The following is a 24096-nucleotide window of genomic DNA, read 5'->3' on the forward strand; positions in this document are numbered from 1 at the left end:
GTGCAATGCTGTGTGGTGTGCTAGAAATTGCTCATTTATTACGCAAGCAGTACTCTGGGCGTATGTCATTTAATCCTTAAAATGCCCCGTGTGAGTGTGATATTAATACCCATGATCCCCAGATGGGTTAACAAGGTGGGTAAAGTAAAAATTTACCCAAAATTAGACACTCTTTGCTGAAGTAGGATTCACACCTTAAAAATGTTTGGCTTGATGAGCCTCCATGGCTACCTCCGTGCCACACCTGATAGCCGATGTGAACCATAAAAGGACTTGGTTTTCGTTTCTCCATACACATGTGACCCAGCAAAAAAGGAAAAAGAAATCTGTCTTGGTTGAGTCAGACCGTGGTGATGTTTCAAAATGCTTTTGGCTACGACAGTTTCCGGCACTTGGATTACAGCCATCAGGGAATAATTGGAAATCATTACACAGAGGCTTGCTGTTTTGCTGAATTTACTTTCAGTTTCCTTTCTAAGTGAAGTGAAAGTCATCTTTGTTTCTGTTCAGGACGTCACACGACTAGAAGAACAATAGCTAACCCTCACGAAACCCAATCGTCCAGACGCTGTCCCGGTTAATGTGATGCACATACGTTAGAATTTTCAGTCTTCCCAAAGCAAGTCCCGTGAGATACCTGGACCGACAGATGAGGCAGTGAAGACCCAGAGGAAGCAAGGAAAGTTACCAAAGTCACACAGTTATACGCGATGAGCCGGGTTCAGGGTTCCAGAAGCTTCCCCTTTAGGACTGGTCCAACTTTCCACAGGTCTCAGGAAAACCTAACACCACCTGCCCAAACACGCCTCTGACTAAAGACAGCTAAGGGGTGGGGGTGGGGGGGGAAGCTTCGGCACAAAAGCTGACAGCGCTTTCTAAGAAACTGTAAAAATAAGAAAGAAGCCACTGTCGCTCTTGAGAACCAAGAACCATCTTAGAAAAGCATCTGATTTTCCTGTGGTCTATTTTTTTTAATTTTATTTATATATTCATGAGAGACACAGAGAGAGAAGCAGAGACACAGGCAGGGGGAGAAGCAGGCTCCACGCAGGGAGTCCGATGTAGGACTCGATCCCGGGACCCCGGGGTCACACCCTGGGCTGAAGGCAGTTGCTTAGCCACTGAGCCACCCAAGAGCCCCTTCCTGTGGTCTTTTAAAAATAAAATAGAGGTGAAGAAGAAGAGGTGAGAACGACCCCCAGACCGGCCAAAGCCTGCGTGCCGCCCCATCCCCGCATCCAGCGCTTACGTCCCGCCGCCGTCGCCACCATGCCCAAGAGAAAGGCTGAAGGGGATGCTAAGGAGATAAAGCCAAGGTGAAGGATGAGCCACAGAGAAGATCTGCAACGTTATCTGCTAAACCTGCTCCTCTAAAGCCAGACCCCAAATCTAAAAAGGCCCCTGCAAAGAAGGGAGAGAAGGTACCCAAAGGGAAAAACGGGAAAGCTGAGGCTGGCAAGGATGGAAACAACCCTGCAGAAAATGGAGATGCCCAAACGGACCAGGCACAGAAAGCTGAAGGTGCTAGAGATGCCAAGTGAAGTGTGTGCATTTTTGAAAACGGTGTACTTCTGGTGACTGTAACAGTTTGAAATACTATTTTTTTATCAAGTTTTATAAAAATGCAGGATTTTGTTTTACTTTTTTTTTTAAGCTATGTTGTTAGCACACGGAACACTTCATTGTTGTTTTGGGGGGAGGGCATATGTCACTAATAGAATATCTCTGAAGCTAGATTGATAACAAGAGGGAAAAACACCTTCCCCTCCTAGTTTTGAGAAACTTCCTCTTGGCTCCCAGGAGGAGGGATTCCTTGATGTTGACACACATGAGCCACGTTGGTGGTGTGGAAAAACTAAAATTCATTTTTTTTATGTCCTCTTCTCCCTCTCTGCCTTCAACATAGACTTTACTCCTTTAAACCCAGAGACCTGTTGGAACCTGACCCCATGAAATGGTTCCCAGTATGTCAGGCAATTTGGACTTTACAGTGTCACCACTGAGATGGCGTCCCTTACAAGAGTTCCTTTTTTTAGCTTGTGGATCTTCAGATTGATAATTCTGCCATTTTCATTTCATTTCCTGAAAGACAGGGTCGGCTTGTGAAAAGTTGTTAAACAACATGCTAAATGTGAACGGCCAACCCTCCACTCTAAACTTGCCCTGTTCAGAGAATCACATGAAGACTTCATTGGATTTTATAGTGGCTCCCTGATTTTTGGTAGTCCATTGAAGAAGGGAGTTTGAAAGTTGTGGTATACTGTTAACGATCGTCCGCCCATGTCCTGCCTGAAATACCATGATTGTTTATGAAAAGTATCTTTAATAAAGCTGGATACAGTCTGGCTTGGGAAAAAAATAAAAATAAAAATAATAAAAATAAAATAGAAATGACTCTCCTGGCTGACTCAGTTGGAGGAGCATGCAACTCTTGGTCTCAAGGTCCTGAGTTCGAGCCTCATGCTGGGGATGGAGACTCTTTAAAAGTAAATAAATAAACTATGCATAAATAGATATGTGGGAAAATATAAATGTCTAAATTTCAATTCTATAAAAATGCGTAAGAGGGGCGCCTGGGTGGCTCAGCTGTTGAATGTCTGCTTTCGGCTCAGGGCGTGATCCCGGGGTCCTGGGATCAAGTCCCACATCGGGCTTCTCCCTCTGTCTGTGTCTCTGCCTCTCTCTGTGTGTCTCTAATGAATAAACAAAATCTTAAAAAAACAAACAAACACCACAAAGATGCCTAAGGAAAGACAGAGTAAGGATAACTGTCACTTTGAGCCTGTGCGTTCTGACTGTGGTCTGGAGTGGGTCCTGTCCTCCGCCTGCACAGGTCAATCATATCTTTCATTCTTTGGCTTTCCTAACAAACTCTCAGGGTGGCCCCGATGGCAGGCCGGGCGCCCGGTCAGAGGCTCCACAGGCTGTGTCATGCGTGAGTAATGCAACCAAGGAGGCCACTATCTCTCCCTGCTGCAGCTCTCTGCTAGGTGGAGATAGAGCCGCAGAGCAAGGTCTTGATCTGTATCCAGGTGGGAGGCTACCCTTGACCCAGAGGATAAGGGAAAAGTGCAGCAGAGAGACACAGATGCTGGCCCTGATCCCGAGCCTTCGGGCTTGGCCCTGTTCCAACTTTCATTTTTCATGAACAGGAAAATCGAAACTTGAGCTCAGCCGACAGGCAGTCAGAGGTGTGTGCATCCTGCTTGTGCAATAGGCCACCCCAGGACATATAAACTGAGTCTCCAGGATGCAGGGCTACCTCAGAGCATCTGGCCACCATGTGGATGCTCGTGCCCATCGCTTTTGCTGGAAAGCTGCTGAGCGCTTTCCAAAAGCCGCTGAGCTCTCTATGGAGCAGCCTGGTCCCCTGGTTCTTCTGGCTCAGGGCAGTGCTCTGGCTGGCAGGGGGCAAGAGCCCGCAGCCTCGAGCCCGGGGGCTCCTGCCGGAGAGCAGAGCGGGGGCAAAGGAGGGCCTGGACCAGCCCACCATCCCCACCAGCGTCAACTACCACTTCACCCGCCAGTGCAACTATAAGTGTGGCTTCTGCTTCCACACGGCCAAGACGTCCTTTGTGCTGCCCCTGGCTGAGGCCAAGCGAGGGCTGCGGCTGCTGCAGGAAGCCGGTGAGTCCCCCGTCCCAGGAGGGAATCAGGGCACAGCCACTGGCTGGGCGCATGCACAAGAGGGAGAGCTCCTGCAGAACCTGGGAGGCGTCCCGTCCTGTCCTTCAAGGCAAGAGTAGGATGAGCCTGGGGTGCACGCCTAGGGGAACCAGACTCAGCCTGCGCAGCTGGTAAGGGATGCAAACCCATCCCTCCCGTAGCCTCCGTGTCAGCAGAGGTCTGTGCACCTGCCAGGCCCCCAGGGTGGCCAGCATTTGCCAAGAGACAGGCTGGGAAAGTTGCCACTCTCTGAATTTATCCAAAACACGGATGGATTGGGGCTTTCCAGAAATCGTTAATGAGGAAAGGTGAAACCAAAGACAAAGTCTTTGACTTAAGAACTACAGTGTGTGAAGGGCGGCCGGGTGGCTCAGTCAGTTAAGTGTCTGGCTCTTGGTTTTGGCTCAGCTCATGATGTTGGGGATTCGATCCCTGAACTCCAGAATTAGGCCCTGAGCTGAAAGCAGAGCTTAACCTCTGAACCATCCCTTGGATCTGACTTATTTTGTTCTCCATCACATTTGCTCCATCATCCACAGCTGTTCATCCAAATACAGACCCGCCTCGCTGGGATCCCCAACTCAGTGGGCTCACCTGCATTGCTGTGATCCCTGTAATTGTCTCGGTGTCCCCACTGGGACAGGAAGCTCCTCCATCCTGGTGACTTAAGTGCCCTGTGCTACAGGCACATCTCCCCCAGCGCCTGCACAAATCAAGCCTATAGTCATGCCGTCCTCTCTTTCTGGAATGCCCTCTCTCCTTCATTTGCAACCCTTGGTGCTTGTTACAAAGGTGCATTCTAGCACTTTTTAAAAAAATATTTTATTTATTTATTCATGAAAGACACAGAGAGAGGCAGAAACACAGGCAGAGGGAGAAGCAGGCTCCATGCAGGGAGCCCGATGCGGGACTTGATCCCAGGTCTCCAGGATCACACCTTGAGCCGAAGGCAGATGCTAAATCACTAAGCCACCCAGGGATCCCTAGCCCTTCTTAAGTTATACCGTGATGTTTCCCTCTGTTGTTTTATTTTTTAATACCTGGATCCCCACAGAGTCTGAGTTCCGAGGTTGAACGTTAACATGCCGTGTATCTCTGTGCCTGCCAGGATATCTAGGACATCATAGCAGGGTAATAAATGTTCTTGGAGAGATGGTTTAATAGATGAAATAATGAAGGGAGGGAGGTCTGGTGCCATGGAAAGAACTTAAGACTCTTGACTTGCAAGAGTCCCGCTCTAACGCTGACGAGACTTGTCAAGACATTTAACTTTTCTGAGTAGCAGTGTTGCAATCGTTAAAGTGTAGATAATCAAGATCACTTGCATGCCAATCTCAAAAAGTGGCTTCATGGCACAAGTAGGTGAATGCTCATGTGTTTTTAAATAGAGTATAAACTACTATAGCTATAATTAATACCTTTACATAATGATTCCTCAGTTCTAAGTAACTAAAGTCAAAGTTAATTAAAGCGATCAAGGTGTAACGTAGGTCGTAGGTCGTATGCCTCGTAAGGGAGATTGCTGGCTGACGGAGGAAAATCTATTTTGGTGATGATTGAACACGCAAATCTAAATGTAAATTACATTTGAAATGAAAATGTACTACTCTGGTGGAAGAGGCTTCTACAATATTTTACCTCTCCGGCTTTTACACAGAGATGACTGAATGGAATTTAGCCTCTGGGAGCATCAGTTATCGATCTGTGATCGCTCCTTGGGTGTTAACATCATCGTGAAGTAAGCCTTGCTCGTCTAAGATCTTACCTACACACCTATAAGCAGTTTTTGTTCCTTTCGTCCCCTCTACGTCTTCTCAAACTCATCAAGGGCCGCTGGCCTGTACTGTTTCGCTTCCTCTGGTTCATCTGACCCTATCTCACCACACCTTAGGGAATAATGATGTTTCCATTGGATGATGATCATTGTCACACAAGCAGGCTCCCAGCATGTTGGATTTCTTTCTTTTTTTTTTTTTTTTTTTTTTTTTTTTTAGTTTTGACAGACAGGAAGCAGGATTTATTGGTGGGCATGAGTAGGGTTCAGGTGGTGCAAGGTTCTCATGAGTGCAGAGCCCTCCATTTGTCCAAGGGGCCACGATTAGGGATGTATTTGACCCCACAGCCATCTGGGATGAGCCGCTTTTCGGCCACCATATCTTCAAATTCGTCCACATTAAACTTAGTAAAGCCCCGCTTCTTGGAGATGTGGATCTTCTGGCGGCCAGGGAACTTGAACTTGGCCCTGCATAGGGCCTCAATCACATGCTCTTGTTCTGCAGCTTGGTACAGATGGACATGATGACTTGGCCAATGTGGACCCTGGCTACTGTGCCCTGGGGCTTCCCAAAGGCACCTCACATACCTGTCTGCAGCCTAGATTGGAGATAGCATGATGTCAGACCTCGAAGTCGACCACAAAGGGCTGTCTCCAAGGTCCCTTAGGGCAACCCATACAATCAACAGGCTGGATACACTACCAAGGAGGCTACTGTTTGCAGCCATGGCACACTGGGCCCCCATGGAGAGCATGTTGGATTTCAATAGCGAGATGATGGCACTGGTCAGTGTCCAGCTGTAGACACACCTGAAAGAGAAAGAGGGTGTTGAAAAGCCATGTGGCTTGGTCTGCCATAAGCCGGGTGGCTCCAGGCGAGCAGAGACGAGGGGCAAGCCCACTGACAAGGATGGAAGGCCGTGCGGATTGGGCATCCATTCTAGCTCCATTGTTTCTTTCCTAGCCTTATGATCTCGAATAAATCTTTGAACCTCCCTGAGCTTCAATTTCTGCAACTAAAACCCAGGATGGATTCCTTCCTTGCTGGATTAGTTTCAGGATTCAGTGCTTGCCTTTGCCACGTTACCTTGAGTGGAGAGGCCAGATGCCCATCAAGGGAGAAAAACTGGGAAGGGTTTTGTAACTGGCTCTCACTGTTTCCTTGGGGGGAGCACCACTTGCTGCCAGGCAGGGGGCAGGAAGGGACTGTGGATGTGACCTCCTCACTGTAGTTTTCACAGGGAGGAAGTGACAGGGAGGCAAAGTCTGCTTAGCGAGTGCTAGTGGGAGTGAGCTCAGCGAGCTCTGGGCACAGGGGCATCCCCGTTTCTCTAGATCTGGCCCTGGGAGGCGGAGGGCAGAGTGCAGTGGCCCAGAGGGAGCCTCCTAGATGAGGTGCTTGGGGTTGCTCAAGAAGAGGATCTGACCAGCCTTCAGCTGGGACCTCGAAGCTGACTCAGGACAGCATTTTAAAAGCCGTGCTACAAGGAGTTTGCACAAATTAAATCTCCAAGTAATGAGCACAGCGTTCATTACTTGGTAGGTACCAAGTAACACACCTACCATTTGTAGGTACCAAGTAATGTACCATCCATGGGTTGAATGGATGTTGACAAATAACATTTGTAGGGAAATTTATGGCATGATCTACTGTTTGGCCCCTGATCAGCTCCCCAGCCCTCTCTGCTAGTCTGGTTGGTGCTGCTAATTATTTCCTTTCTGTGACCACGTCTGTTTGCTGCTCTTACTGGCCTCCTGCTTCTTCCTTTGAGCTCCGATGCTCACACGTGCTTCCGTCTCTGTGGCCTGCCACCCCATGTCCTTTCCTCGCCGTCTCTGAAGCGCAGTGGCTTCTGTCTCTACTCCGATCTGGAATAAGCTGTCCGTCTGGTGCTGTGGCTTTGCACCCTCAGGGCCCAGGGAAGCAGGCATTTCAAACTTCACTTAGAGGAGCAAGTTACTTAATGATGGAAGGTTGAATTCTGGAAATGCCTCACTCTGAGGGCTCCCCTGGCAGGGAGAACCTACTCAAGACTCGGTCAACTGAGTCAAAGTGAGCTGAATTAAAAATGAACTCCACTAAAAATTAATTAATTAAAAAAATGAACTCCACTATGACAGTGTATATGTTCTAAACTTCAAGATACCCTGGACCTTCTAGCAAATGTCCCCGTTCCCTCCAATCTTCCCTCCGCTCCACTAAAATCTCAGCAACAGCGTTGAAAGGAGGGGCACAAACCCACAAACCCACAAACAAATCAACACCCAGTGATTGAAACTGATTGATGGCACTTGGACGTCTTCAGCATGTGTCTGCAGGGCGGTGGCTACAAGAGGTTGGTTCCCCAGGCGGCCCCGGGGAATGCAGGACGTTTCAGAGACGAGAACCTTCTTATCGTGCAGACGCACAGCTTTCATCAAGAAGTCGGGGGTGGAGGCAGGAGGGAGACAAGGGCTGAAGGCAGATCCGCTGCTGTCCCCACCACGGGGGAGCCCCTCCCCGAGCCCTATGGGTGACAGGAGGCTTATTTTCAGAAGGATCTGGCCCATGGAGGCTGTGCTCAGGGACCCTGGGTGAAGCAGGGAGACAGAAAGCTCCACAAAGGAATGAAAGTTGGCCTGCTGGGTGTGAGAGTCCACGTCCTGGGTGCAGGCAGCAGGGGCTGCAGCGAGCAGGAGATTGAGAGTCTTCTCCAGCAGGATAGAATGGCCTAGAGGAAAGACCACAGCTTCCCAGCCTGCGGGGCATAATCCAGTGGCTAAATCAGTCTCTCCCTCTGTCACTCTGTAGCAAAACCCTCCAGCCAAGTGGTTTCTTCCTAAATCACAGAAATTCCATTCCACTCTTTTATGCTTCCCTCAAGTAAGAAAGGACAAATAGAAACACCAAAATAAAAGGCAGACGCCACCACAAATAAACAAGGAGAATATAGGAAACACTTCAAAACTTCCCTAACTGATAACCCCGGATAGATGAGAGAAAGTTTTGTTAAGAAAGAGCACTACTGCTATGCTGAGAAACTAAGATATGGGAGAGTCTGGGGAACGGAAACTGGGATTTCTAAAATTAGAATTTTAATAGATAGACTAAAAGATAAGGTCCTGGGAAAGTGTGACACAGGAGACACAGCAGGAAGGTGTGGTGGTTACAAGCCAGAGCCCCGCAGACCAGCTAGAGGAACCCCCCGAAGAGAAAAGCACGTTGGAGAAGACCTAGGGGTTATCTAACCCCTAGAATGAGAAACTTCCTGCACCCTAGGAACTGTATTTTTTCCTTCAAGGACCTGCCAAGTGGCCAGAACAATGAATAGAGACAGATTCTGCTGAGACTCATCACCCTGACATTTGGGGACACTGGAAAGAAAGCTTCCGGAAGGGGGAAAAAAAACAAACCCATGCACTTAGAAAGGATTATAAATCAAAGTGTTATCAGGCTTCTGAGCAATAACATTAAAACCTAGAGCACAGGAAATAACGCCGTCGAAATTCCCAAGGCACAGCAACTTCACCCAGAATACTTTACCTGGCCAAACTGTTGGTCACAGATGTATTTTGGAACCTAGACATCCTCATCTTGATTTGTGTTTTTTTGTTCTGTTTTGTTTTGTTTTTCCCCCAGGAAACTGCTAACAGCTTTTCCAAAAGAAGGGAGTACACCAAGGGAGGCAAGGGCGGGAGTTCCACGCTGAGGGGGTTCCAGCCTGTGGGAGAGGGAGGACGCCCCTAGGCCATGCGCAGGGCTGTCTCGGGCTGAGAGGGCCCCGCAAGAACGTTCTGGAGGGAGCCGAGGCGGTTTTCCGCACCTCTCTGTGCTGTCTCGCCCATCTCTCCCTTTGCCTCCCAAGCAAGTGTATCATCTCTAAAACCGATCCCCTACACTAAGAGCATCTATGTTAAAGCAGGGGAGAAGTCAGACCCGGGTTATGTATATGGATAGTCCCTTCCCCACCCAACACCCCCCGTGGGGAGCATGGGGAGTCAGGGCTCGAGGGGGGGCAGGGGATAATGGGCAACTTTCATTTCATTTTCATTACTTTGAAAGAACATTCCTTTTGTCATGAAAATAGTGAGGGGTATTTGGGCAGTGGGGAAACAAACAACAGAAGTTAAGCTTTGTGGTCTGCCTCCCGCAGGGATGGAGAAGATAAACTTCTCAGGCGGGGAGCCATTTATCCACGACCGGGGCGAGTACCTGGGCAAGCTGGTGAGGTTCTGCAAAGAGGAGCTTGGGCTGCCCAGCGTGAGCATCGTGAGCAACGGGAGCCTGATCCGGGAGCGCTGGTTCCAGAACTATGGTGAGCCACCTGGCATCACGCTGTAGTCGGGGCTGCTATGACCGTTGGTCCCGGATTCCTTCCATCCTGAGCCTGAGGCCAGGCTCGTGGCAGGGAGAGGTGATGGGGCGGGGGGAGACACCGAACTCCAATCCCTGTGCAAGCCATGCAGGCAGTCGGGAGGCTTTCATTCTGCGGGCTCTATACTTAGAGCCCTATAGGTGTTGACTAACGGGTGTGGCAGGACAGGTGACAGAAAGTATCAGTAAGCACAACAACGGTGTGCAGCCCGGTTTAGAGGAAGCTGAGGCCAAGGCATTAGGGAGTGTTGACACAGCTCTGCAGCCGCTCCCTTATTGCGTGCTACTGACCTTTAATATTTCGATACGAAAGGAGCTATTGTTGTATTAGTCTCCTAAATGAAGCAATTGGACTAAAGCAGCCTCTCCCACCTTTGGCTACATATTTGGCTGCTGAAGAAATCTAAGCAAAAGATCTGCGTGGGGACAGAATCCCAGAACCTTGTGGTACGTGGACAGACAGACCTGGGAGGCTGCAAGGGATTTGGCTCCACGGCCAGGATGGCGATCCTAAGACCGTGGAGGTCCCTTATGGCCGAGTTTCCATAGATGTGATATCCCTAGACCATACCTGGAATTTAGGGAGCAGTGGGAAATAAGAGCTGTTGTTATTACCGTCATTTCAGGAGACGATGATAACCTCTTAGAGCACAATTTTCTGTTCTCACTTTGTATGAGTTCTTTGAGCCTTGACATCACTGAAAGAGTAGTTGCATCTACTCCCTGTTGAGGCTGCTCACAGAGAGCCTCTCACCAAATACCCCTCCCGAGATGGAGAAGAAATGGGCATGGGGAGGGAAGACTGTGGATGTGGGTGGTGTAGCCCCTCCGACAAAGGTGAATCAGGGAAGATTCGAGACAATGTGTTAGAACCAAAACATCCAGGGCACCCAGATGGCTCAGTGGGTTGAGCGTCCAACTCTTGGCTGCAGCCCAGGTCATAATCCTCGGTGGTGGGATTAACCCCTGCATCAGGCTCAGCACTCAGTGCAGAGTCTGCTTGAGATTCTCTCTCTCCCTCTGCTGTCTCTCTCTCTCTCTCTCTCTCTCTCTCTCTCTCTCTCTCTCTGTCTCTCTCTGTGTCCCTCTCTCTCAAATAAGGAAAATAATTTTTTTATGTTTTTTAACTTTTTATTTATTTATTTATTTATTTATGATAGTCACACAGAGAGAGAGAGAGAGGCAGAGACATAGGCAGAGGGAGAAGCAGGCTCCATGCACTGGGAGCCTGATGTGGGATTCGATCCCGGGTCTCCAGGATCGTGCCCTGGGCCAAAGGCAGGCGCCAAACCGCTGCGCCACCCAGGGATCCCCGAAAATAAATTTTTAAAAAAGAATAAAAACGTTTGTGAAGGGAGTCACTTAGTGAAATAGGGTCAGAAGCTTCTACGTAAGTCTGGGGACCAGATTCAGAGGGGGAAGAAAAGTTTAGGGGACAATGTGAACAAGGGATAATGGTTGGGTGTTGAGGGGGTCCCTGAGCAATGCTCCTCCTCCAACACTGGCTCTGCATGCACACCACTGTGCTGTGAAGAGGAGGCCCCGCCGGGTCACCACATCCAGGGTCAGAAGCTCAAATGCTGGCATGGGGAAGGCCATGGGAATCAGTGAATTTGGAGGAGCATAAGAAAAACCCACTTCAGTCATAGGGAGACAATAAGCAGGTGTGAGGCCATGAAGAATGGGAAGCACCCTGCCTGGTTCATAGTGGACACGCAGACAGCAGTTAGTCCTGAGCTCCCATGGACATTTATCCTCTATGGGAGTGTAGGGTTAGGGCCTCCATAGTCTGAAATTCTTAAAGACACTTCAGAAATCTACATTTTATGTTAAATCTCCCCTTAAATATTTGCAAATAATTTGAAATGGGATTAGATGTCACACAGGAAAACCATAGCAACATTTACGTGTAACTGTATGGCCTATCTGCCTCCAATTTCTCACCTCTGGTTTATAGGACCAGGGCTAAGTTTGTGTGTTGTGGGGACCAGAAGAGCCATTTTGGAGCAACCACCGTCTGTCTCTCTACGTTTGGCAGTTTTCTAAGAGCGCTCATGAGACTCAGGAGCAGACGAGGCTCGTGGCTAAGGTCCATCCGAGCAAAGGATACGGTGCAGAAATAGCAGGAGAAGACATGCATCCCTGGGTCCCGAGAGCTCAGACACAGGCTTCTAAGTCCTTCCCTTCCAGGACGTACAAGATGTGCTTTCTCTCTAGCGGTGACCTATGGGGACATGTCAGGAATGCTTTTGCCTAGGAATGATCTTGTGAGCCTCAGGGTCTGAGGCTTTCCTGTGAGGCTGGTCACTTAGGCACATGCTGCTGTGTTCCCATCCATGGCAGCTGAAACTCAGGACTCCCAACAACAAAACCAGGTACATCGTGAGTGTTGTTCAATGACCCCAACAGCTCTTGATGAGCTGATATAACATGCCCCACTGCTCCAGGCATGGACACTTCATGAGTGGGAGACACATAGAATGTTCTGGTCGCCTTACATGCAGCGATTGGCCAACACTCCCTCATAGGGCCAGGCAGGCTCTTCTGGAGACTTGGATGGACTGAGCCAACAGATAGGCTTCGCTATCTCTCATCACAAGGGCTCCTACCAGAAAATCTGAGAGAAGGAGGAAGAGGTCTTGTGGTCACAGAGCAGAAGCTGGAGAGTTAGCAGAGTAAAGCAATTGACACGGATTCTCAGCTGATGTGGACACCAACCAAGGCTTTACTATAACTGATAGGTGTCTATTTTACCTTTGAACTTTGTTCTTGGTTGGGTTAGAGACCACGCACTCAGTTAGTTCTCTCAGGATGATAAACCATCAGGAATTTATTTAAGATCAATTTTTAGGGCATTTTGAGTTGTTTTAAATAATAGTCAGTTGCTTTCTCTGGGTCCAGTTTGTGCTCGTTGCTTTGAGCCTGTAAATCAGGTAAAAGACAAGTGCTTGCCCTTGGAGAAACGAGAGACTAATTAGGATGATTAGTTTATTGTTAATCTGCTTAATAGATTGCAACTCACGGTTCAGAGTTCAGGACAACCCGTCACATCAGTCTTTCTCCAATTTGTGCTAAGAAGTGGAGGGCGTACACGTGGGTAATATCAGATTGGCCTCTACGTTGAACTTAAAATGTCTCTCTGATTAGGACAGCTGGTCATAGTTGCTTAAAGAGTCTCAGGACCCCCTACTTTCTATAATTGGAGGGGTTTGAAGAATCAACTTTGCAGGCAATTCTGCAGTCACCATAGTGAGGAAAACTCAGACTCCGTCCATGTCGAGGACATAGCCGGCGAAGGGGGTGGGTGGCTGAAAATGTCTGTGCTTGAGAGGCAGGTGGATGAGCCAAGGAAATGAAAGGGGTGAGAAGAAAGGCAGAGGAGAAATTGATGTTACAGAAACATGCAGGGAGGGAGAAGCTGGGGGAGAGGGAGAAGCAGACTCCCCACTGAGCAGGGAGCATGATGCGGGGTTTGATCCCAGGACCCAGAGATTGTGACCTGAGCCGGAGGCAGAGGCTTCACTGACTGAGCCCCCCAGGTGCCTGTCCCTCTACAAACATTTAGATGGTGACGCCAGCATAGAAGAGAGGTCAAGAAGAAGCCAAAGAACCTGGCAAAAATATTAAAGTTTTTCTGCAGAGCAATTTTATTTATATGATGAGCAAAAGAGACTGCCAAACCTGTAAATGCTCATAGATCCAAAATACTTATTGCCTCAGAAATGACATAATTGTGATGCAGCAATTAACTAAGGACTCGTTTGGGATCCCGGGGTGGCTCAGTGGTTGAGCATCTGCCTTTCGCCCAGGGCATGATCCTGGAGTCCCGGGATCGAGTCCTACATCGGGCTCCCTGCATGGAGCCTGCTTCTCCCTCTGCCTGTGTCTCTGCCTCTCTCTGTGTCTCTCATGAATAAATAAAAAAATCTTTTAAAAAATGACTCATTTAAATATACCAATAAATGCTCACACACATACAGAGGTGCCATTTTAGAATGGTCAAATATGAGTTATCTCCATCACCTCATGCGTGATGTGTATTTTTTTTCAAGATTATTTAAACAAGTGCCAAGTAAAATTCACATTTCCATGGAGTGTTGTGGGTACAAGGAAAAGTCTTTTTAAACATTAAGAATAAGATACAGGTGAGGTAGCTGAGTGACGGGCACCGAGGAGGGCACGTGATGGGATGAGCACTCAGTGTTATACTATGTTGGCAAATTGAATTTAAGTAAAAAATTGTAAAAAAAAAACAAAAAACAAAAAAACCCTGAGATACGAGCAAGATGTGTTTTATCACAAAGAGATATGAACGGCCTAAAAGCTTTGGTCCTTGAATGGTGTTCGAGGCTTAAAGGTGTTCACTGTCCCTCAGGTGAATACCTGGACATCCTCGCCATCTCCTGTGACAGCTTTGATGAGCAAGTCAATGTCCTCATTGGCCGTGGGCAAGGAAAGAAAAACCATGTGGAAAACCTCCAGAAACTGAGAACGTGGTGTAGAGATTATCGAGTGGCCTTCAAAATCAACTCTGTCATCAATCGATTCAACGTGGACGAGGACATGAGGGAGCAGATTAAAGCCCTGAACCCCGTCCGCTGGAAGGTAAGTGCCGTGTCGCTTCTGCTGCGCGTAACTCAGATAATGTTCCGGAGACACTTGTGACGCTGAAACCCCGGAGTGACCAAGCCAGATGGGAAACCCGGGCCTTGGTCCTTCCTCCAGCTCTCTTAAACTTCCAACTACTTACATTCCCTTCGTCTCAGTCTCCCCTTCTAGAAACTGGAACTGATTCCCTTCTGGAATATTGGGGGAGTAAAAGTCAAAAGATAGAGTCGGGGGCACCTGGCTGGCTCCGTCGGTGGAGCGTGAAAGGCTTGATCTCGGGGTTGTGGGTTCGAGTCCTGCATTACATGTGCAGATGACTTAAAAATAAAATCTTTAAAAAAAAAAGATACAGTCAGTGCTTGGAGGTGTTCTGAAGACTATGCCCATAGAAAGCCTAATTTGTGTTTATCTATTAAATATAATAAGGCTGGATTTCTTCTTAAAGCTGTTGGCTTATTCATAAATGGCTATCTGGTCTCCATACGTTCTGTTAATACAGTTTTCATTGGATTATTAGAAGATATTGGGGCAACACTATTTTTAAGTTGCAGCAAAGTTTATTTGCCAAGATCGGTGCTTTAAGACCAACCTCTCTATCAGCTCCTTAAAATCTGAAGTTCAAACTCGAGATGTCTATATCTAGCACCCACAAGGTGCAGACACCTGCAAATAATGGTAAATTGAAGTGTCCTACCCATGGCTGCTCTTTAGAATCAACTCAGGGAGCTGCTTATAAAGCAGCTGCACCCCCGGACCTGCACCCCCACCCCGGAAGCACCGGAGGGAAGCTGACGATGGAGGGATGTGGGAGGAACGGAGGCTGTGGTCCAGGAGGGGGCCAGACGAGGGCTGGACGCTGGGCTCCGGGCTCTTAGATCCTCCTTCTAGAACCACCTACCTGTCCCGCTCCTTTTCCCTGACACCCCATCTCTGTTCCACTTCTTTTGCTGTTACTGTCTTCCTCATTCTCTTTCCACCTTCTCTCTCTGTATTTACATCCACATTTTTCTTCCCGGCTTTGGCTTGCTGGGAGCGCCTCGCCTCATAGCTCCTTTATCTCAGAGCTTTCTTCTCCAATCTTACAACTGTGATTGTGGCTTCCACTTGCTGCTTCGCTCCAGAATTGCTGGTTCAAAATCCTGAGTTTTCTAGAGGGAGGCAGATTAGCGCCTGCCTGTTAGGAAAGCAGTTTTCGCGTCAGATCACCGTTGTCTGCAAGCTGCAGACGGATGAGAACCTGCACCCCTGAGCCAGGTGTCTGGTCCCCAGGGCTGCCTCCTCGGGGCTTGCAGGTCCCGTCAGGAGGACACCAGCATGAGCACGCGTGGCAGGGAAGGGACCTCGTGGTATTCGTGAGCAGGGAGCTCGGTGTCCCCCCTAGGCTCGCTCTAGTGAAGACAGAGCAGACCCCTCCTGACCTCCTCATCAATCCCACCACCCTCTCCGCCTCCAAGCCCATTTTGCTTCTCAAGCTCCATTTGAGCTGGTGGATTCTGGAACCACAGTCTCGAGGGAAAAAGCTCATGTGTGTCTTCACCCACCTGACATTCAAGGTTGGGCCTCTAGCCTGTGTGGAAACCTCTTCCAACCTCCCTGCCAGGCATCCCTCTTCACCCTGCACCTGGACTGGGGTTGGGTGCTGTGGGGACAATGATGAGGGTGTCCCCTCCCAAGCGGCTGACACCCACAAAGGCAAATGATACAAGTACCACGTGACCAGGGTCTGCAGGGACAGGTGTTAAAGGGACTGGGAGCCAAAGGAAGGTGGAAAGGGAATAGAGTGAGCAAAGAAGGCACTGGTTAGGGAGTTTTAAAATTAATTCTAATTAAACACTATATATAATCCTCCCCTTGCATGAAAACCCTACAGATCCAGGCTTGGTGCTGGATATGTGTTTGATCAGCTGCCACCTGGTCCCTCCAGGAGCGGGTCCCCGGGACAGAGTTTTTCCTTCTCGGATGATGGTATTCCTTATGGTGGGATAATACATTCACACACACAATTGTTTACTTAAGGGAATGTTGACAGACTATTAAAGGCTTTGGAAACTGTCCTTGTATATTAACTGAAAAATAAACCACATAGCCTAGAGGCCTTAGTAAGGGTTTAGTGAAGCCAGCAGAAACAACATACTGAAAATATTCATTTCTTGGTTTGGGAATCACAAATGATTCATTTTCTTGATGCTTTTGTATTGTCCATATTTCCTGCAATGCACACCTGGTATTTGGTGGTCTGAAGACATCGGATTATCAGACCAGATCAAACATACACCAGACTGGTTTTATATTTTCAGACGGGGGATCCCTGGGTGGCGCAGTGGTTTAGCGCCTGCCTTTGGCCTAGGGCGCGATCCTGGAGACCCGGGATCGAATCCCACGTCGGGCTCCCGGTGCATGGAGCCTGCTTCTCCCTCTGCCTGTGTCTCTGCCTCTCTCTCTCACTGTGTGCCTATCATAAATAAATAATAAAAAAAAATATATTTTCAGACGGTTTGCACTTCCTGACTTTGAGGGGTTCCAGAGCAACGTCTTTCTAGATGGTTCCTTAGTCAGGGGAGTCGTCTTTGCTCAGAAGAGACGAAGCTGGGTCTGGGGAAACGCGGTTTGGGGTGAAAATGATGGGAGGCTCTTTGCACAACAAACACCCTCCTTGTGTCCCAGGTCTTCCAATGTCTTCTGATTGAGGGGGAGAATTCTGGAGAGGATGCCCTGAGGGAAGCGCAGCGGTTTGTTATCAGCGATGAAGAATTTGAAGGATTCTTAGACCGCCACAAAGAGGTGTCCTGTTTGGTGCCCGAGTCTAACCAGAAGGTTGTATGAAGCAAACATTGCCTTGTTCATCATGACACCTTGAGATTGAGTCCAAGCAGGGAGCTCTCTAGCCCAGAGGGGTCCACACGTTGTTCCCTTAGAGGGTTGGGCGAGCAGGATGGGAGGGGTGCTAAAAGAGCTTCAGCTCCTTGGACCAGGCGTCCGCCCACTGTTCCCACAGCGGGAGCAATTCCAAGGACTCAATCTTGAACCACTATAGCTTCCTATAGAGGGTCCACCTTCCATATACCTGTAGAAGATACAACTGGTTACAGGTAATGAGAGTCACATTAAGATCTTCAGGTGAGCTCTCAGGTAATAGCATGAAAGCATTATGCATTGACAGAGGGGGACATTCAGTGTATTCACTGAATTCAGTGTAGGATCATCCATTGGGAAGATTAAATAAGGAACAGGGCCCTCCCATCGCTTGAAGAAATGGGGAGATTTCATTGTCAGAGAAGCTCTGAGCACCATGCGACCCTCCCAGCGTGGGGCAGAGAGCCAGCCTGCTGGCATCTGCTGGAATCCGAGTGGACACGGACAGATGCCCCTGGAGACGTATGTTGGGTGGGGATGGAGGCACCGACAGAGGGACCACCCCGTAGGGGACATACCCAAAGACACTCAGGCGATACAAGAAGTGTAGACTCCAGAAGGAATAAAGCACACACATTCAAACACCCCAAGATCGTTGAACCCACGTACTGAAAAATACACTTGAAACTAAATTTGTGTGTCATTTCTCTTTTGCAGATGAGAGATTCCTACCTTATTCTGGATGAGTATGTAAGTACTTGCAATGAATTATACAATTTAATTTTTTTCAAAGATTTTATTTATTTATTCATGAGAGACACAGAGAGAGAGGCAGAGACACAGGCAGAGGGAGAAGCAGGCTCCATGCAGGGAGCCTGACGACGTGGGACTCCATCCCAGGATCCCAAGATCACTCCCTGGGCCGAAGGGAGGCGCTCAATCACTGAGCCACCCAGGCATCCCCAATTTAAATTTTTTTTTAAATAAAAAGAATCTTAAAGATTTTTTAAAAATTAATTAATTTAATTAAAAATTCAGTAATTTTTAATTAATTAAAATTAATTAGAGCTCAACAATCCCAGTGTTGAGCTCTACTGAGCATAACCGGTCCCGGGTTATCTTTGGAGCCAGCATTTCCTACTTCTGTTGTCACAGATTAGCATCACTATTATAGAGCCCTTATCTCACTGGGTCGGGTCTGAGCTAGCCGTGTAGACAGGACTTCGTATGACCCAGGCTCCTGTATCCGCACCAACCCCAGGCCATGGAGCCATGGAGGTCACCCTGAAGCTGACTTTGCAGAGACCTCTGTCGCGCTGTCGTGGGCTGGAAGTTCTCCAGCAACGGGAACCGGTGGTGCCTGGGAGGACTTCACATCACCTTCACACTTCATATTACCTTCAATACCTCTGATACCGCCAGCCTATTCCCTGACTGATAAATCTTGGCTCTGCTGAGAAGCAGCTACAGCTCTTCTCCCAAAGCCGTGGATATTGTTGCCACCGCTCTGCCTTACAAAGAAAAAAGAAAATCCATCCTTCACAAATTTGAAAAACAACTTAATTTTTCCCCTTCCTTTGTCTTTTTTTTTGGGGGGCGGGGGGGTACTTCGATTCATAAGCCTTTGCCAATAGTTCTAGTACAGGACAAACAAGTCCATTCAGAGACCTGTTCCTAAGAAATGAGCTCCAGGGGCACCCAGGTGGCACATTCAGTGAAGAGTCGGCCTTGGGCTCAGGTCATGATGCCGGGGTCCTGGGATCGAGTCCCATGTGGGGCTCCCTGCTCAGCAGGGGAGTCTGCTTCTCCCTCCACCTCTGCCTCCCACCCTGCTCGTGCCTGCTATCTCTCTCTCAAATAAATAAAATATGAGAGAAAGAAGAAAAGAAAGAGAGAGAGAGAGAAAGAAGAAAGAAAGAAAGAAAGAAAGAAAGAAAGAAAGAAAGAAAGAAAGAAAGAAAGAAAGAAAGAAAGGAAGATAGATTCCAACAAGAACAATGACTTTAATGATGTATACATGGAATTTGGTGTTTGAGAAATATTTATTTGACTTTTGGTATTTTACTATTTTAAAATCAATCAATGATGCTTCATAACCATTTTGGTGTTGGTCACTATGAACTTTCTTTATGGGGCATAAGGGGGAAGGCAAGGACTCTAGTGTTCAGTGCATTGGTTCGAGGTAGAGAGGAAAAGTCAAACAGAATTTATCTTTGTCTATTTTTATTTTTATTTTATTTTTAGAGACAGAGAATGTGCAAGGAGGGGGGCACAGGGAGGTGGAGGGGCAGAGGGAGGGGCAGAGGGAGAGGGAGAGAGAGAGGTGGAGGGGCAGAGGGAGAGGGAGAGAGAGAATCTCAAGCAGGCTTCACGCTGAGCTTGGAGCCCCAAGATAGGGCTTAATCCCACGACCCTGAGACCGTGACCTGAACCCAAACCAAGAGTTGGGCGCTTAACTGACTGAGCCCCCCCGGGCGGTCCAGTTTTTATTTTTGGAGTGTCATGACTGGCTGGGGATTTTGACCAATGCTGCCGTGCTCCTCAACAGACTCTCTGGTCTCCACACAACTGCCAGAAACAGAGTGGAACCGACATTTGCTTTTGGTAATTAAAGAACATTTTGGTTCCACAAGTATTACTACAGATGCTCAGTGACACGGTGGGGCAGAAGTGTGAAGACCTGATTCCTGCCTGTAAGGCCTTTAAGTTAGGAGAAAAACTGGGACCCTTAACAGGGTGTATAAGACTCTTCTTGGCCTGGCGCCTGCCTGCCTTGTACTTCCTTTTTTATCCCTCCCCCTCCATTTCTTGAAAGAGGTTTTTGTTAACTTCACACCTATGTATTCATGCACGAGCGCTTTTCACTCCAGCAATATCACCTACCTGCAATTTCCCAGATACACCTCCTGTTTCATGGGTCTGTGCTTATATAACACTGGTCTCTCCAGCTTATAGTTTCCTAAACATTACTCACCGCCCCCCCAATGGAGGAACATGCACCTGCTGTGGCATGCGTATAATTCAGCTTATTATGCATTACATTGATCGAATGTGTTCATGTTAAAGTGAGCAACTTGGATAGAGGAAGGGTGTTCAAGGAGGTCGGCATCCTCAGAATAGCATCTGGCCCACGGCCTTCAATAAATATTTGTTGAAATGAGTGCAATATCAAAAACCACTCTGGATTAATCCCCAGAATTGAGTTTCATGGAATAAATTATACTCCTTTCTGTCATGGATTTCCTAGATGCGCTTCCTGAACTGTCAGAATGGGCGGAAGGATCCTTCCAAGTCTATCCTGGATGTTGGAGTAGAGGAAGCTATAAAATTCAGTGGATTTGATGAAAAGATGTTTCTAAAGCGAGGAGGAAAATATGTATGGAGCAAGGCAGATCTGAAACTGGACTGGTAGAGGGAAGATGGAGCAAGCCTTCAACCCACCTGTGGGGAACTCACTCAGACTCAGGGTGTGGCAACTTCCATCGGCGGGGCTTCCTGTTGGCATTTTGCAAGGGCCCCAGATCTGATTTTCTGTTGCACGTGATATCTGATTGTCTGTGGCCACTGAACACACAAATCACTGGGATAATTGAAATCCGTCGATAATGCAAAACCAGTAACTTTAGTTAATTAGCCTATTTAGGATTTATTTTTTTTAGCAAGTGTTTTCTGTGACTCCTGTGCTCCTAGTTTTGATGTTACTTTTCCAGTCCTTTCATTTGCTAGAGTCGTTTTTTTTTCCTGCTAAATAGTGAGATGCCAATTTTCACACCTAGAGCAATTACAAAATCTCTGCCCCTCCCTCAATTATTCTGCTTGTTGACACGCTCTTTCCCTTCTGCCTTTAAACCACTGAAGTCTTGGACTCTTTACCCAGAGTTGGAAACAGTCAACAGATATTTCACAGGGTAGGAAATGATCATCTCATCGGTGCTCAGTAAGCACCTCGAAGGGAGTGTCCACCTGCCGGTGCTCTGCACAGCCCCTGGGCCCTGCTGGCTGTTCTGTGGGTGTTAATTATCTCTGCGGCTCTGTTTTCTCTTCCGAGTCTCAGCAAAACCAGCAAACTCCATACCTTTCATGACAAAGTTGACCCGGGGTCAGGGTTCCTGTTGCTGCAGGAACCCATCATCCAAGCCACCTGAGTCAGCCTCGCCACGGCGTATGCATTCATTTGGACGGACAGTTGTCCCCACATCTCTGATAAATGACACCTTACTAGATGGGCCTGATCTGTTAGGAAACAGCCCTGGACTGGTATGTAGGAAAGAATGTGAGGAAGCATCTAGAATGTGCCTGGATTTTACATCAACAAACCAGTGGCACAATATCATATATCTCAACTAACTTTGAATCACTTGAAATAAGGATATACTTTGGGTCAGTAGGAGAAGATCCTGTTCCTTCCTTTACCAGCTTCTTTGGGAAAATGTCGCCTGAAGTGGGTCAGGGAACAGAAGCCTGCCCTTGTGGAAATATCACATGCACTTTGTTTATTTAATTTAGATAGTATCTTATTGCCTGGAAAACAATAATTTGTTTCTTTTCTTTTTTTTCTTTTCTTTCTTTCTTTTTTTTTTTTAAATAATTTCTTATCATTGTTTCAGAAATAGGAAATCATGGGGATCCACCCCCACCTCCCTCGGAGGCAAAGGCACATTTTCATCCAGCTGCCATGCTGGGGTTGGTCACTAGGTGGCATTAAATGCTGCCTGAGTCCCTGAAGCAAACACCCAGCAATTCCACTACTTAACCTAGTTTCCAGACTTGGTGATTTTGAAAGTTTGGTTTTTGTGATTTTTTTTTTTTCTCAGAAAAGATATTTCTACTTCAAGTTTTAAGTGACTGCAATTCAACTGAAATATAGTTGTGTCTCATCTAAAACAGGGTCAAATAAATGGGTAAAATAAATATATGAATACAATTTAAAATTAATTAATTAAAAAAACAGGATGGGCTGTCATGCACTTTCCATTTTATTTTGTTGTATATCTTCAGAGAGAAATGAATTAGAAAGTTTTTTTTTTCCCTGTATGGGTTTTGACCATAGTTAAGCTATGATGCCCTTAATATAATCAGTATAAATATATTTTTTTAATGTAACATGAGCATACTATGCTGATCTTGACACTATTCAACAAGATCAAGTTCATCAAAGAAAGATCATGTATGTGGAAGCACCAAAGATGTTGTCTGGTGGACAGCAGGGGCTCAATCATTATTTGAAACAGAATCTAAATTGGAAACCCACATCCTCTGAGTTGGAATGAATTTCTCTCAAATCCGCTCAAATTAAAAAAAATGTGGAAAATTGTGTTACTCTTTCCCCAAAGGGAAATCTAAAACAAAACAAAACAAAACTGCCCCTGAGAAATAGGCATTTAAAATATATTTTCCAACTGGTTTTACATCACCGCTCCCCATCCTTACGCACTATCGGGATTTGCAATGTTTAAAATATCTAAATGTTTCTTTTCTTAAGGGGGAGAAATAAGGACACATTATTTGTCATTAGAGTAAAATTCAAATTTGGATCATATAACGTTTTGCTTTATTTTTTTTTTTTTTGGTCTTAAATAGGAATTTCAGTTTTATGATATATTTTCCTCTTTATTGAGAAAACAACTGGAGTACATTTACCATGATGAACTCTGGGTAATGTAGGGAAGTGTTGGATCACCGTATTGTATGCCTGAAATTAATACAACGCTATATGTCAGCTAACTGGAATTTTTGGGGAAAAAATGAATGAAAAAAGAAAGGAAAAAATCAAATGGTAGTTTATCTGAGGCATCTCAATGTAAGTGTTGAGAGCAAAGGTTTTGTGGTGTTTTTAAGTGTCGCTAACGTTTACATTGTAATGATATGAAGAGAATTTTGCTTTAAGAAATCTGGGAAGACCAGACATTAGGAATAGCATATTGGTTTTACAAGTACGAATCACCTTTGTCATTTAGTGATAAATGACCTGAAAGTTCCCTATTTTCTTTTAAGTTTGAAGATGGCTGAGACCACCCAGATCCATCATCTGAAATGCAGGCTCCTGTTCCATCTCGACTGGAATTTGGAGGCTAGTGGTTGGGTTGGTCCAAAGAACCATGATTCTAAAACGAGCCACCAGTCTCCATGAGGCTCTATCAGGCAATGATTCATCTTGTTGCTTAACCTCTTGGTTTTTTTTGTTTGTTTGTTTGTTTGTTTGTTTGTTTGTTTTTGTTTTTTGTTTTTTGGATTTTTTTGTTTTTGTTTTTGTTTTTTTGTTTTAACCTCTTGTTAAAGACTATTTAACCAGCTTAGGGGGAGATTCATTGTGCTGTAAGATTTTGAGCCTTTGTCTTGAGTATATATATGTCTTAATTTTTAAGAAAAGTATATATTTTTTTCTTCATATGTGATGCTTTCTGAGGATTTATCTGATGTGTTGTAAGATGTTGCAATAAAAACAATTTTTGTACGATGCCTTCTCTCTCAGTGGGTCCATGTAACGAAGCGTCTCCTGGCTGTGCATTTAAACTCATTGGGTGTTTTTACAAACTTTGCCGTTGCTAAAAGGGAGTAACAATTTTAAAATCAACAAAGTTATCAATAATTAATAAGCACATCACAGGCAACCCAATCAGCAACAAGATGGAGTGGAGATGAGTCATTCTGTATTCTAAAATGAGAATGGGCATCCTGGGAACCAGGTGTCCAAAACCTGACCGTGTCAGGGCAGGGGACGCGGGGTAGCACCAGCCTCCAGCCCACTGGTCCCAACTCCGTGCTCTGAGTGTGAGCTGGTCAGCTGCCCCCGGGGGCAGACAAGCGCCTTGCCCTGGAGTCCCAGGAGGTGCAGAGCTCA

General features: G+C 46.8%; 1 protein-coding gene and 2 pseudogenes across 1 annotated transcript; 2 read left to right on the forward strand and 1 right to left on the reverse strand.

Annotated features, from left to right (window-relative positions):
- The first annotated feature begins 393 nt into the window (after positions 1-393).
- On the forward strand, positions 394-2336 carry LOC118351222 (non-histone chromosomal protein HMG-17-like; annotated as a pseudogene).
- An 835-nt stretch (positions 2337-3171) lies between these two features.
- On the forward strand, positions 3172-23712 carry RSAD2 (radical S-adenosyl methionine domain containing 2). Its single transcript, XM_025454746.3, has 6 exons — positions 3172-3627; positions 9574-9735; positions 14170-14399; positions 17067-17216; positions 17973-18005; positions 20503-23712. The coding sequence occupies exons 1-6, from the start codon at positions 3282-3284 to the stop codon at positions 20665-20667; spliced, it is 1086 nt and encodes a 361-aa protein (XP_025310531.1). The 5' UTR covers positions 3172-3281; the 3' UTR covers positions 20668-23712.
- LOC112665126 (small nucleolar RNA SNORA70) lies at positions 6087-6213 on the reverse strand (annotated as a pseudogene).
- Positions 23713-24096: the final 384 nt, after the last annotated feature.

This window comes from Canis lupus, chromosome 17 (assembly GCF_003254725.2).
Source record: "Canis lupus dingo isolate Sandy chromosome 17, ASM325472v2, whole genome shotgun sequence".
In the NCBI taxonomy this organism is placed as follows: Eukaryota; Metazoa; Chordata; class Mammalia; order Carnivora; family Canidae; genus Canis; species Canis lupus.

Bases quoted from the DNA above. Each gene is read 5' to 3' on its own strand.
- RSAD2 (XM_025454746.3), top strand. From the start codon at position 3,282: ATGTGGATGCTCGTGCCCATCGCTTTTGCTGGAAAGCTGCTGAGCGCT. The intron at 3,628-9,573 runs GTGAGTCCCCCG...TGCCTCCCGCAG, and splicing joins GCGGCTGCTGCAGGAAGCCG to GGATGGAGAAGATAAACTTC. The intron at 9,736-14,169 runs GTGAGCCACCTG...ACTGTCCCTCAG, and splicing joins GCGCTGGTTCCAGAACTATG to GTGAATACCTGGACATCCTC.